We start from the raw sequence: 12,625 nt of genomic DNA, 5'->3' as shown, positions 1-12,625 counted from the left end.
AAAAAATTAAATTAGTTTTTTCACACAAGGCTTTTAAAGGGATACCTAGTATAGGTAATGTGCAATAAGTGGCTTTTGAGTTTGTTCTATTAGGTCAGATGGCTTAATTATTTACCCATGTGTCTGTTTGACTATGACATCTAAACCAGTTCGTGTCCCTCATCTGGTGTGTCTTGCACATTCAATTGTTGTAGAGTTTTTTAAAGACAAGAAACCTATTTTTTTTTTTTTTTTCTTCTTGTGGAGAACATCGATAACATCCCTTTTTTTCCCCTACATCATCCCACAGTGTCATCTTCTGAGTGCTGGAGACGATGGAGTTGTTTTCTCTTCTGTCAGATGTGAATCCTGCCCGTAGTGTCTTAGCTCTGTGAATGGTAAGTGTGACTCAAGGAACTGGCCAGAGTGGCTATTTATTTTATAGTGGCATTTTGCTTGTTGAATATCTTGCTAAGCTAAACTGACTTAAGTGGTTTGAAACGTTCTCAGACTCCCAGAAGACTGGAGTATAAAAATAATGGACACCTGGTTTGTTTCTGTGTTTGGTACAGATCTAGTGCAGTGCTGATAGACTGAGTCTAAATAATGTGCTTTATAGTTGAATCTTACTTTTAAAATCCTTCTTCAGAGTAAGAGGGAGTGTTGGGACAGGACTTAAGAAGTTGTTAATTTCTGTTTAATGAATAGTACCTAAGATATGAGGACATTATACTAGGATGGAACAAATTTATTAGCCTCTTGCACTATTTATTGTAATCCTTGTCTTAAACGTGGTTGTGCTTCCTTCTGAGTTACTGGTGTTAGTGGAGTTTGTTTTCTCTGGCCTCAGATCTTGAGATTTGACTCCCTCAGTCTTCAGTCCTTCTTTAAGACACACAACTTCACAGTCCAACCGTAATTTTTTAGGACCTTCTGAGCAATAATGGGCAATTTTATCACTTTCATTTTATTTGTGAGGCTCTGGGCTTCCCATTTTAAACTCTCTAGATATAAGGAAACGTGAACTACGTGATCTCATGTAGATCCATAGTCTACTGTGTCTAAACTATTTCTGCTACCCAAGTTAATTATCTGAGGCCAATGCTGTTATTTTTTCACTATATTACAACCTGCTGAAGATCATGAGTACAGTTTTCTTTAACCTCCTGGACCCCAGAGTCCCTTCTCTTGTAAATAAGTCATAAGCAGTATGTTTTTCAGGACGGCTGTACTGACATCTCATGCTTGCGTGAACTCCCGTCCCTAAAACAAACCTCACTCTTGCTTCTAGTAACTTCTCTGTATGTTGCTAAATACTGTGTGCTGTCCTTCGGAGATAATATGTCCTTCTGTTAAACAGGCAGTTACTCTGCATACACACACTAGTGGATTCCCTCTGCAGAAAAACATGACTTAAATCTCAGCTGATTTCAGTTCGTGGAATTGTGTAGTAGCAGCTCTGTGTTCTCTCTGCTTCTACAGCATGTATTTTACAAATGCTGGGGAAAACTACACAAACAGTTGCCTGCTGCAAAATCTATTGGAGTATCACAGCAGAATGTGTCTAGCTGACCCTAAGAGAGATGTTGCTGTAATGTTGCTCAGGTCCTTCTTTGCAAAGGGTTTGGGGTTCCCCTGCAGTGGGTGCCCCTCCAAAGGGGACAGAGGGACCCAGTTAGCACAGACAGCTTTTGCTGGATATTCTGGGTGCTCTGGCAGAGTTTCCATGCACGTCCTCAATACATGCAGCCTCTAAGATTACAAGGAGTATACAGCTTTGCGTACACAGAAGTTTCACATGCATGTTGAATCCAGTGTGCTCACTGGGCCCACTTGCAGTAACCACTGCAAATACTCCCTAGATAATTTCTTATTTCCATCACTTGCTGCTGAAAAATTGCCCAGGGTTACCCACCCTATAACCTGGGAGTGAAAGCACTTTAGGGATTGTCAGTGCTTTTTGCAGTGAAATTTGCAGGGTGCTTGGTTTCTCTTAGAGTAGCCTGTGAAGCATCTGGTGGGGGCAGATGAAGCCTGTAGGTTGTGTGAGGAGTGAGGTCAGATTCTCCTGCTTTGACTACACTGGAGTTCCAGTCCAAGAACTGCTGGACACAAACAGCTGCTGAAATATCTCACTTTCCTGTTTCCCACAAAGGAAAAAACAGCAGCTGGGACTGAAGTGCCTGAACTGATCTAAATGAGTTCCTGGATATTTCTACATGTATCTTCAGTTTCATAGACAGTGCAGAGTGAGACAGGAGGATGGACTCTCAACTATCCATTTTAGTCTAAAAGACTATTTCTTATATTTTTCGTTAATGGTTCTACTCGCAGTCCTCACCCTAGAGGACAAAATCGTGTTAATTGCCCAAGATGGCATACTAGAAATGTCATCTGGCTGAGAACTTTGGGGACAGGGAGATTGTTGTACTTCAGCAAACTTGTGTTTGAATCTTCCTCATCTTCCTTTTTTGTCATGTGAGATGAAAAAAGGTAAGAACATTTAGCATCTATACCTTGGCAACCTGAGAAATAGCAAGGCTGTGGGTGACTGTTTGATTATCCAGTGATTTTTTGTGTTAAGATCTTTTCTGTAAAAGTACACTGCAGTATCAGATCGGGGAGCTGGAACTTGATATTTTGGATACGGATTTGTTTTGGATTGCAAACTATGTCTGTCTTCAGAGCTGGAATGAATTGCAGATGAAACTTTTAGCGAAGAATAAAGAAAAAAATATTTTTAAATGCTACTGTGAAGTAATGCTTCCAGGATATGAGTTATGTCTTTGGAGGATGCTTTTGGTGGGCTTTTTTTATTTTTCAGAATTTTTTTCTCTCTTAAATAATTTGAGTATACCTAAATCTGACAAAGAGTATTTACTGTGGGCGTTTTAAGGTCTCTGTTTTGATAGCTGAGCCAGATGAGAAGAAGGATGGGGAGTACTTGGGATGGGGATGGAGAGTGGCAGGGAATTAAAAAACTTCTGGACCTTATGAAATCACTGGAGTTGTGTTGTCAGCTTTGGAAATATCTACATTGTGTGACTTCTGCTTTTTTAATGGTTCTGTTCAGAGGTGCCGTATCAAGGGACCTCTCAGTGTTGAAGTTGCATTGCTTGCTGACATCCATTACATGTCTTCCTCCTCTGTGGAGTGGGATGTGCAGTGGAGTTCTGGGTTTGGAAAGTATAGGGGATACGTGTGTGTGCTTGTTTTCAAAATATCTGCTGTTACATGTTTGTGATGGAAAAGGGAAGCACCCTGTAGTACAAGGCTGAAGACTGTAGTACAGCAGGAGATGGTGAGTTACAGAGTTGATTTCTCCTCCATAACTGTGGACCACAGGGTAATTTTCCTTTTGATGCAGGGTAGTTTTACCCTGGTTGTAAGTTACTTCTGTTAAGATTGAAGTTGTCACCTTCATATTTGTTTCGAGCTTTAAATAATTTACTTTTTTAAATTATTGTTATTATTTTTTAAGGGAGTCTGAACTCAACATGTGTATTAGCCTTTATTTTTTAAGGATATTCTAGAAAGCTTTCTTTTTCTTAAAGGTAGTAAATTTGTACATTGATTAAGAGCAGTTTAATCTGTTTTAACAAGACATTTTTATATTTTCTGGTTTAGTGGTTCCTTTTTTCTTTTAGATAAAATACTTAATAATACAGAACTTCTTACTTTTTTAATTCTTTTTTTTTTCCCATACCTTATCTTTTTAGGATGAATATTTAAACAGCACCCTTCAACCTTGCTTCAAAATGTCCCTGTGTGCATCTTCTCACAAGGACTTTTCTCAGTTGCTGCCTCTTCAAGATATTGGATGCAATAAAACTGAAATCAAAAACTCACCTGCTGGTGTCATCTCTCCAGTTCCCTACAGCTGCAACCAGACCTCGCTGACAGCAGAGCACAGTCCACTCTACATTCCCTCATCTTACATGGAAAACCGACACGAGTATTCTGCAATGGCCTTCTGCAGCCCTGCTATGATGAATTACAACATTGCCAGCAACTTTGGGGATTCAGAGAGTGTGGCTGTGAGGCAAACCTCAAGCCCCAGTGCGCTGTGGTCTGCTCCTGGCCACCTCTCCCCTCTGACGCTGCACTGTCAGTCATCACTGCTCTATGCAGAGCAGCCCAAGAGCCTGTGGTGCGAAGCAAGACCGATGGAACCAGTGCTGCCCATGAGCAAGTCAGTGCTATTTGGTGCTTTAAAACTTTGCTGAAAATAATTTACAGCTTCTTTAGTTTAAGTCTTTTTTCCCTTTACATTTAGCTTCTCTCTTGGTCCCTCTGAAAAATGAAACAAAGCCAAAAAACCTCCACCAGACACCAAATCAGAGTTTTGTGTTTGTTCTTTTTTTTATGTAACCTCTGAAATGAGATTTTTTTTCAATGTCTCCTTAGAGAACTATGCACCAACACAAAGCAGTGCAAACACCTTCAATGTGGAAACAGTTTACTCTGTCTAAACATAAGTTCAAGACTGCTAGGTACTAATTTGTGTAGCAAAAATTAATTTTACTCTTGCAAATTAAGTCCTTTGAGCGAAAGAAGTAAAAGTTCATTCTTTTTTCCTTTTCATACAATGTTGTCTGAATTTCTTTTTATCCAGATTTGACTTTTTTTTTTTTTACTGCATGTAATAGTTGTGAAGGCTTTTCAATAACTTGAAATTCGAGGGAAATGTTTTCTTTGCTCTTTGGTTTTAGTACGAACAGTCACATAGCAGCACGCATCATGTTAAAAGGGGGCTGCTACTGAAAAAGTCTGACTGTTTCTTCTTGCTTTTGTAAAGGTGTTGTGAACAGCAGAGTAATGGGCTAAATTTTCAACTGACAAGAAACTCTGCAAAAATATGTTCTCTTTCCACACATTTACTCATACTGCAAACCTTAAGCAGTGTGTAAATCATCAGCTGATGAAATTACTCCATCCATGGGCGCATTTGTTGGATGGATAAAAGCTCAGGATGTTGCTGGTGCTGTTCCTGCTTTAGCAGTCGTATTTTTATTCGTAGGGCTCCTTATTTAACTTCAACAGTCATTTTGAGTATGAAAAATAGCGTGTCCTGGCAACAGTTTTAACTCAATTGTTAATAAAGGATTTGTGCTATTTGGAGACTACCCACATTCATACTGCAGTGGGTGAACTTTAAGCTGTCTGCACAGGACTAAGGTATGGAATCCACATCTACTTCTGACTTGTAGGCTGCACAGACCTTCATCCCAGCCACCTGACTAGTCACTACTTGGAGTTGGCAGGGAGTAGCAGGCAGTTCTGGAGTGCAAATCTACTTTCAGTGTAGGTGTGTGGATTGGGAGACACTGTTTGGGTAGCACTTACATACAGAAGAATTCCCTGCGCAGCTTTGATGTGTATAGGGCAAACATCCAAACTCTTCTCACTTTGGTTAGGGTTCCAAAACTTTGATAGCACTGGGAAGGCTGCTGTAGGTTAGTGTTTGAAGCTGTCCAGATGATGGGACAGCAGCTGGAATAATCCAAGAGCTCCTTCCTGTCTGATGCTCTGCGGTGCCCTCTCTACATAGATAGAAGGGAAGCCAAACCTGCCACACTGGAGTTTAAATAAATAATTCTTCTGCTATTTGTATAGATGTATAAGGACTATTACTCATGTAGCTCATGATGACCTAACAGAAAGAAACCAAGAAAACCTGGAGTATAATTTTTTTCTCACAGAATGGTTTGAGTTAAAAGGAGCCTTAAGGACCATCTAGTTCCAAGCCCCCTGCCATGGGCAGGGGCACCTCTCACTAGACCAGATTGCTCAGAGTAGTAGGATGACTAGTAGCAAATCAATTACTAGTGAGTTTTTAAAAAGTCTTAATTCTTTTTATGGAAACTTAACATCTCTATATAGAAACCATAGAGAGGAATACAAGGAGGCGTAAAGTGATAAATCTTTTTCCACGTGGTTCCTCTGTGGCAACCAGGGTAAATCCCCCATTTTCCTGCATCCTTTGGTGCAGGAGCATTGTGGGCATCCAGCCAGCTCCTGCCAGCTCATCTGGAGGACCTGGTAGCTTGTTTATCTGCTGAGAATTCCAGGGTGCTCCAGTCCCAAGGGTGCTGGGATGTCATCTCTAACCATGCGTGGGGATTGCTGTTGGTGTGGACGCTCTGCCTGAGCCTGTGAGTCTCGGGACCGCGTCCCTTAAAACTCTTGGCTGTTTGCTGATTCTGTTGTCCTTAAAGACATTGGTAACAAATTGATGGGGTTTTAGCCTCCTGCTGTGCTGCTGCAGCTGTCGCAGACGGACGGCTCTGATGCCTGTTTGGCACGCAGGAGGAATTTGTTCCAGATGGTTCCTCTGCGTGCAAGCTGTTTGCCACAGTCTGTGGAAGTCTTCCAGCTTGCATGTGTGCAGGGTGGCTATCATTCCACTTTTAAGTAGAGAAAGAAAAAGTGTTTTTTAAAAACACTTGTCCTGACTGGAAGGTAAAAAAGCAACGCTCCTCACCGAGTGTTACAATCTGTGCTTTTTCTTTATTTTCATCCATAACATCTCGGTCCTTTAACAAGGGCAATAAACATTGCTCTCCACAGTGTATCAATCAGCCACAGAGAGGCTCTCCAGCTGATTTTGTCTTTTCTGATCCTCACAATTGGATCACGATTTCCAAGTAAAGCTTAAAAATATACCTCTTTTACTAATATGAAACGCAAAATCACTTTTGCTTCCAGATACAGGAAAACAGGAAAGAATAGCAACGTTTTTCCCTCCTTTCATTAGCAGCATATTAAGCATATGTGATACAATTCCTTTACTCTAAAGGAGAGTTCCCCCTCAGTCTTCCCAGCATGGCAGAATGGGAAACAACTCAGTGATTCACCAGTCCATTAATGGGGGAACGTGTGTCATCGGAGACTAAGCTTATTAAACATCTAAACACTCTTCTGCCCTGCAATATCTGAATGAATTAATGCTGTAAAAAAATCTTTCAGTAGCTCAATTGTACAACAAATACCTCAATTTTTCTGGTTTGAAATTTGTCCAAGAAACACCATTTTTTCCTTTTCAAATTTTCTACTAGGAAATTGGAGCACGTTCTCCTCATATACTTATGAACTTGATGATTTTTAGTTGGCATGTGGGTGTGTTTGTCCTTACCTCCTGTCATGAAACCAGCACAAAGTCTACTTTTAATATTAGTTAAAGCCTCTGACAGCACTTGCAACATGCTTCCAATATTCTGTTTAAACTTGCCCTTGTTCTATAGAAGTCATAAACTGTGCTACCTGCTGTCTTATCCCAACTGATTTTATTTCTCCTCCCTAATCCTGCTGGAAAGTGGGACGAGGAAAATTCTAGAGTTTCTAAATTCTGCCTCTGTGATTAAATTTATACCTATAAATTGACTGTACACCTTTCCTTCTCTCAAACTGCTGCTGAGAGTTTGTCCATGACAGTATTTGAAGGCATAACGTGCTAAAACCACCACGAAAATGACATCCAGATAAAAAGGATACAATGGATGTACTTCCTATACCTAAACCCCACATTACTGATAATCTAAGTTCCTTTCCTCTTGCTCTTTGTTTACAGGACCTTGGTGTCAGGAATTGGCTGTTATTTCATGTTTTTATCCTGTTTTCATTTTAATTCAGTCACTAAGAATAGTTACTGTATGTTGGAATTATTTGCAACACTTCAGGAATTTGTATATCTTACTAATTTATACAGAACAATTTTTAATTTTTTTATGAACAAAAGTATTTTATTAATTGTGTTTCTCCATTATTCTTGTATTCAGACTTCCATTTATTTAGCATTTGGGTGACCAGTGTGGTCATCCTCTTGAAGAGAAAACTCTGACTAACATCATGAGTCAGTCTTGTGGGCCAAGATTCACATTTCAAGTTATTTGTCTCCAGAATGTCACTGAATGAATAAAACCTTATGTAAAGGATTAAATACTTGAGAACGTATGTGCAACGTAATTTTGCCTTACTAACAGTACAAACTGCAGCTCTGCTCATTGTAGCATTTGTCGTGTCAGTCTGAGCTGTCTGAGTTCTCATTTTCCCTGTGAAGCTTCCGAAAGGCAAAGTCCACTGGCTTCACAAATTCCTGGACTTGTACATTTTCAAGAATTCTTCAAGATCCGTCAGCATTCCATATGATTTTCCCAGGGTTCATGTGATTGACATATCAGCAGTCCAGTTTTATGTCTTTGAGTATTTTAGAACTTTATAGTCTCTCATCACAGAAAGCTCAGGAATCAGACCACATGCTTTAAATTACCTTGTCAGAAAAGACTTTACAGTGTTTCACACTATCCTGTGTTCAGAAATAAGACTCTATAGAGAGAGAATAGAAGACAATGGAAAACTATGAAACTCTTTGTAGTGCAGATTTAATTTCTCCTCTTTTATAACAGATGTTTTTCTTTTCTATCAGAGAAACATTAAAAAGGAAAACTAATGGCAATGACTGTACAAGCCCAATTGCAAACAATCCCGGCTCAAAAAAGGATGCCCACTTCTGTGCAGTCTGCAGTGACTATGCTTCAGGATACCACTATGGGGTCTGGTCTTGTGAAGGCTGCAAAGCATTCTTTAAAAGAAGCATTCAAGGTAGGACAATCGGCTTTTTATAATGTTGCTCAAATAGGTTGTTCCATATGACCAGGGGCTGCAGCAGTGGATCTACTAGTAATGAACTGATCTGAAATCCTGGGGCATGATGCTGTACTCTGAAAATAGAGCAACATGTGATTTGACTGCTCTGTCTTTTGGCTCCGATGTTATCAAGATCTGGAAACATTACAGAGGGAGCAATTGATTTCTTTAGAGAGGAGGTGGAACGCATAGCACGGGAAGACCCCACAGCAAAGTCCTGGGTGGGTGGCACAACAGACCCGTGAGTCTAATGGCAGTTTGTGTCCCAACATAGACGCAGTAATTGTGAATTTGTTGTCACAGACTCAAAGTAGGCATCTATCTGGAGACTTTGCTTGCCAGGAACTACTCTTAACAAGAGTATATTGCCCAGAGCTGTTGAGTCATAGCGTATAATATCTACACACTATGTAGGATATAAAAATATGTGTAGCACATGTTAGGCACTAACCTGATTAGTGTTAATACTCAGGCCTCCACCACCCAGGGCCTAGATTGCAGTATCTCTTACTCCACCAGATCTCTCAATCTAAGACTTCCACTTCCATGTTTAAGTTCTTAAATATTTGTTACTTAGTTCAATTTGGCTGAGTGGCTGCAGTGTGAATGCAAGGCTTCACGTTTGCTATCACAACCGATGGAAGTCACTTAGGCACTGTACTGCAGCTTTGGAGCACTGCATTTCTTTAATCTTGGTCTATTTATCATGTTCTTTGGCCTCATCTGGGACCACTAGGTGGAAAACTACTACTGACATTGGATACTATATGTGGATACCAATACAGAAAATCCTGTCGTTTTTTTGGTCTCTAATGTTCCCCTTCCTCTTCAGCCTGCAAAGCCTTCAGCAATCTTCAGATATTTTCTTTTGGCTCAATATGGTAGAACTGGTGTCACCACGAGAATCAAATTTAATTCGAAACTTGTTTTGCCTTTTCAGTTTATTGTGTAACTTCTGTAAGCTGGTGCAAGTGCTTTAGACTTCTAAAATAACTGAAGAGAACTTTGTCTCCAGTTCGTCACAAACGGAGACTGAATTTGATCTCAAAGTGTTTTCTGTCAAGTAAATGATTTGCCTGCTCTGTGTTGCTCACATGTGCTTGGGCCATCAACAAGTTACCCACTGTGGTCCTTTGTACACCTCAATGTACCTGTCAGGAAATGGTGTTTGTAATTCAAATAAAAGAAACTCAGTTCTTGGCATAAAACATTACCAAGCCCACAGCTGAAACTGTTGTTATGCAGGATATTCCACGTTAAAATGAAGAACTTCTGGGCCTACCACAGACCAAAATGTCAGGCTAATGTCTAACTAAAATTAGATGGGATGACTGAGCAACTGTGTGTGGTCTCCTCGGACTGTCCAGGCTTGTGGTGTAGTCTGTTTGTCCTCCATTGCTAAACATCTGCCTGCAAGCTAAATTATCCCAAGGCCACGAGAGTTTTAAATCACTTTATATTCCTCTGTGCTTGGGTTATAGTGCAACAGAGAGCTTCCTCCTCCTTTCCCCCCATGTTGTGTGAAGAGAGATAAACAGTAATTTGTTTTTCAGTCATATCTGCCAGTAGGAAATGGGACAAACTGTAACCTGATCGCTTCTTTCTAAAATTGTCAGTTCAAAAATTCAAGGTTAAAATAATTTTAATTTTGCGAGGAAATAGTCACAATGGTTCAGTTAAATAATTACTCTTGGGGACCTGAACTCCTGGACTCACATCAAATGAAAAAAACCCACTGTAGTAGTTGTATTTTTGCCTGATCTATTATTACAGTTTGGAAAAAAAACCAACCTAGAAAACAACCTGGGAGAAAAGACATTAAGAAATGTAAATGACTGAATAATTTTGGAATCCTTTGGTAATTGCTGCAAGAGATAGTTCCAGTATTTGACAGCAAATGATTTGACTGCATTTACAGCAGGATCATACTCAAGTCCAGTTTACAGTAATAAACCTTTGGACCAGATTATTGATTAATGAAATATAACAATGTAAAGAGATTCGGATAGGAATGAGGTGAGATGGGAGAGAAGGAGAAGAGAATAAAATAAGAGAAACACTTTTCCAGAATATCTAAAAGTTATACCTTCTCCTTGTGCTTTTCTTTGTACTTATAGTATGCAGTATTTCATACCAGTCTTTCTCTCTTGGGCTTTTTTTTTTTTCCTTTTTTTTGAATTAACTTTGGTCCAGGGTCAATTCTCCCAAGGCCTCTTCATTCCTGGAACTCACCACTTCAGAATTCAGTAAATAGAGCTGTAGTTTACTTAAATCTTTGCAGGACTGAAGCTGTCCGCACCGCTCTTTTCAACTCTGCTGAGGAAAAAAAAATTAAAATCTAGTATCTGCCATCTGTAGAGTCCCAATATACAGTATGAAGTTGGAGGTTGGGAGCACATTTCCACAAGAGTGTATGTTCCATTTTCAAAAATGAGTTAGTGTTAGAAGGTGCTTGGTTATCTAACAGTTATCACTATAAAGCTGGGCTATGTTGTCTGGTTAATTTTGAGGCCACAAATCGATGTTTTAATATAGGATAAATATGCTCTTTTTTCATCAGTTAAATTAATGGAGCTTAGATGTATGCAAGTGAAAAAGCTGAGATGCTTAAACCCAGGAACATTCCTGATTTGGGAAATGAGGAAGAGAGATGGTTGGAAATGTTAAACTTTCACTTCTTGTTCTGCTGCAGGACACAACGATTACATCTGCCCAGCCACCAATCAATGCACGATAGATAAAAACAGGCGCAAAAGCTGCCAGGCATGCCGGCTACGGAAATGCTATGAAGTGGGAATGATGAAATGTGGTGAGTTTTGCATCTCTGTGTTATTTCCTTGGGGTTTGCTGGCTCTTTTTTTCCCCTTCCCTTCAGCCAGTTCTGTATATAGTTTTTCCCGCTTTTTTTCTTGAAATCCTGAAAAGGCACAACAGGCAATCAAGGTAAGGCTTAGGCTGGTTTTATAGGAAGGAATGCACTGATTCTCAAAGCAGGAGAAGACTTTTCGGAAGAAAACCTGTGGGAAGGGGCAAAGTGTAGGTTAAGCATGTGAAAATCATATAACCTCGGGAAGGCAGGTTACTTTTCTGCTGTGTTCTGCAGAATGGGAACCCAAGACCTGCTTCTTTCTGAGCCTCAAGCCAAACTGAAATCCCTGCTAATATGAGGTAAAACAGCCTGTGCTGTGCTCTGTTGTTGAATGTACTGAAGGAACAGCAGTGTCACATCAAAGCAGTAGTTAATTAACTCAGTATTCTGCCTCCGACAGTGGCAAGAGTGCGTGCCTCGGGAGAAGTGTAAGAATGAGAGGACACCTATGTGAAACTACTGCTGACAGCTCTCAACTGGGAACATGGCAACTTTTCCACTGTCCCTCTATTTAACCCCATGAATACTTAGCATCTACAACATCCCTCAGCAGCTTGACCACCCATCATGTGAAGAACCAGGGCAGAAATAGTCAACAACCACTTTTTATCACTGCACCACTCAGAATTATCCAGCCTTTTCTGTTACTCCTATCTTCTATTTAGAGTGATGTGACCTCAATGTATTTATACACTTATGGATGATATTTTAAAGGTTACTTTTAAGAAGAAAATAATTTGAGAGATGTTTCAATATCTAGTGTATGTTCATGGAGAAGGTTTGCTGTTTCTTTTAGATTCCCCAATGTACGTGATAGGAACAGGCTGGGAAAACTTCACGTAGGAACAATGGAGTGGAAAGGAGAAGGGCACTGTGCTTGGCCCTTCATTAATGTATCTCATTTAATCCCATTTAATGTAGATATCTACTTCTATTTCAAGGCTAGGTACTGTTTTCATCCTCCCACTGCTTTGATCTGAAGGCTACTTGAAGAATATAATTCCTTTCATTAGGAACATTCTTCAGAATTCCAGCCTGCATTTATTGCTGGACAGTGATTGCCTTTTTGTTCTTGTGGCAATATTGTCTTTTAGCTTAGAGGGTCCTCTTCTCTTTATTGTTAATGACCTG

General features: G+C 40.0%; 1 protein-coding gene across 2 annotated transcripts in view; it reads left to right on the top strand.

Moving 5' to 3' along the window:
• The first annotated feature begins 229 nt into the window (after positions 1 to 229).
• The window catches only part of ESR2 (estrogen receptor 2), a 35,467-nt gene continuing 23,071 nt past the window's right edge, over positions 230 to 12,625 (top strand). The window contains exons 1-4 of one of the 2 annotated variants that reach the window (XM_027637581.1): positions 230 to 377; positions 3,699 to 4,171; positions 8,405 to 8,580; positions 11,318 to 11,434. In XM_027637581.1, the coding sequence (XP_027493382.1) occupies positions 375 to 377; positions 3,699 to 4,171; positions 8,405 to 8,580; positions 11,318 to 11,434 (769 nt within the window). In that variant the 5' untranslated portion in view covers positions 230 to 374. Of the gene's footprint in view, positions 378 to 2,247; positions 2,473 to 3,698; positions 4,172 to 8,404; positions 8,581 to 11,317; positions 11,435 to 12,625 lie in introns of those variants that run through there. The other variant, XM_027637583.1, reaches the window with a different exon arrangement.

This window comes from Corapipo altera, unplaced genomic scaffold (genome assembly GCF_003945725.1).
Source record: "Corapipo altera isolate COAL_440 unplaced genomic scaffold, ASM394572v1 23, whole genome shotgun sequence".
Classification (NCBI taxonomy): domain Eukaryota; kingdom Metazoa; phylum Chordata; class Aves; order Passeriformes; family Pipridae; genus Corapipo; species Corapipo altera.
Note: the sequence above shows the minus strand (reverse complement) of the source record. Positions and strands in the feature narration are given on the sequence as shown.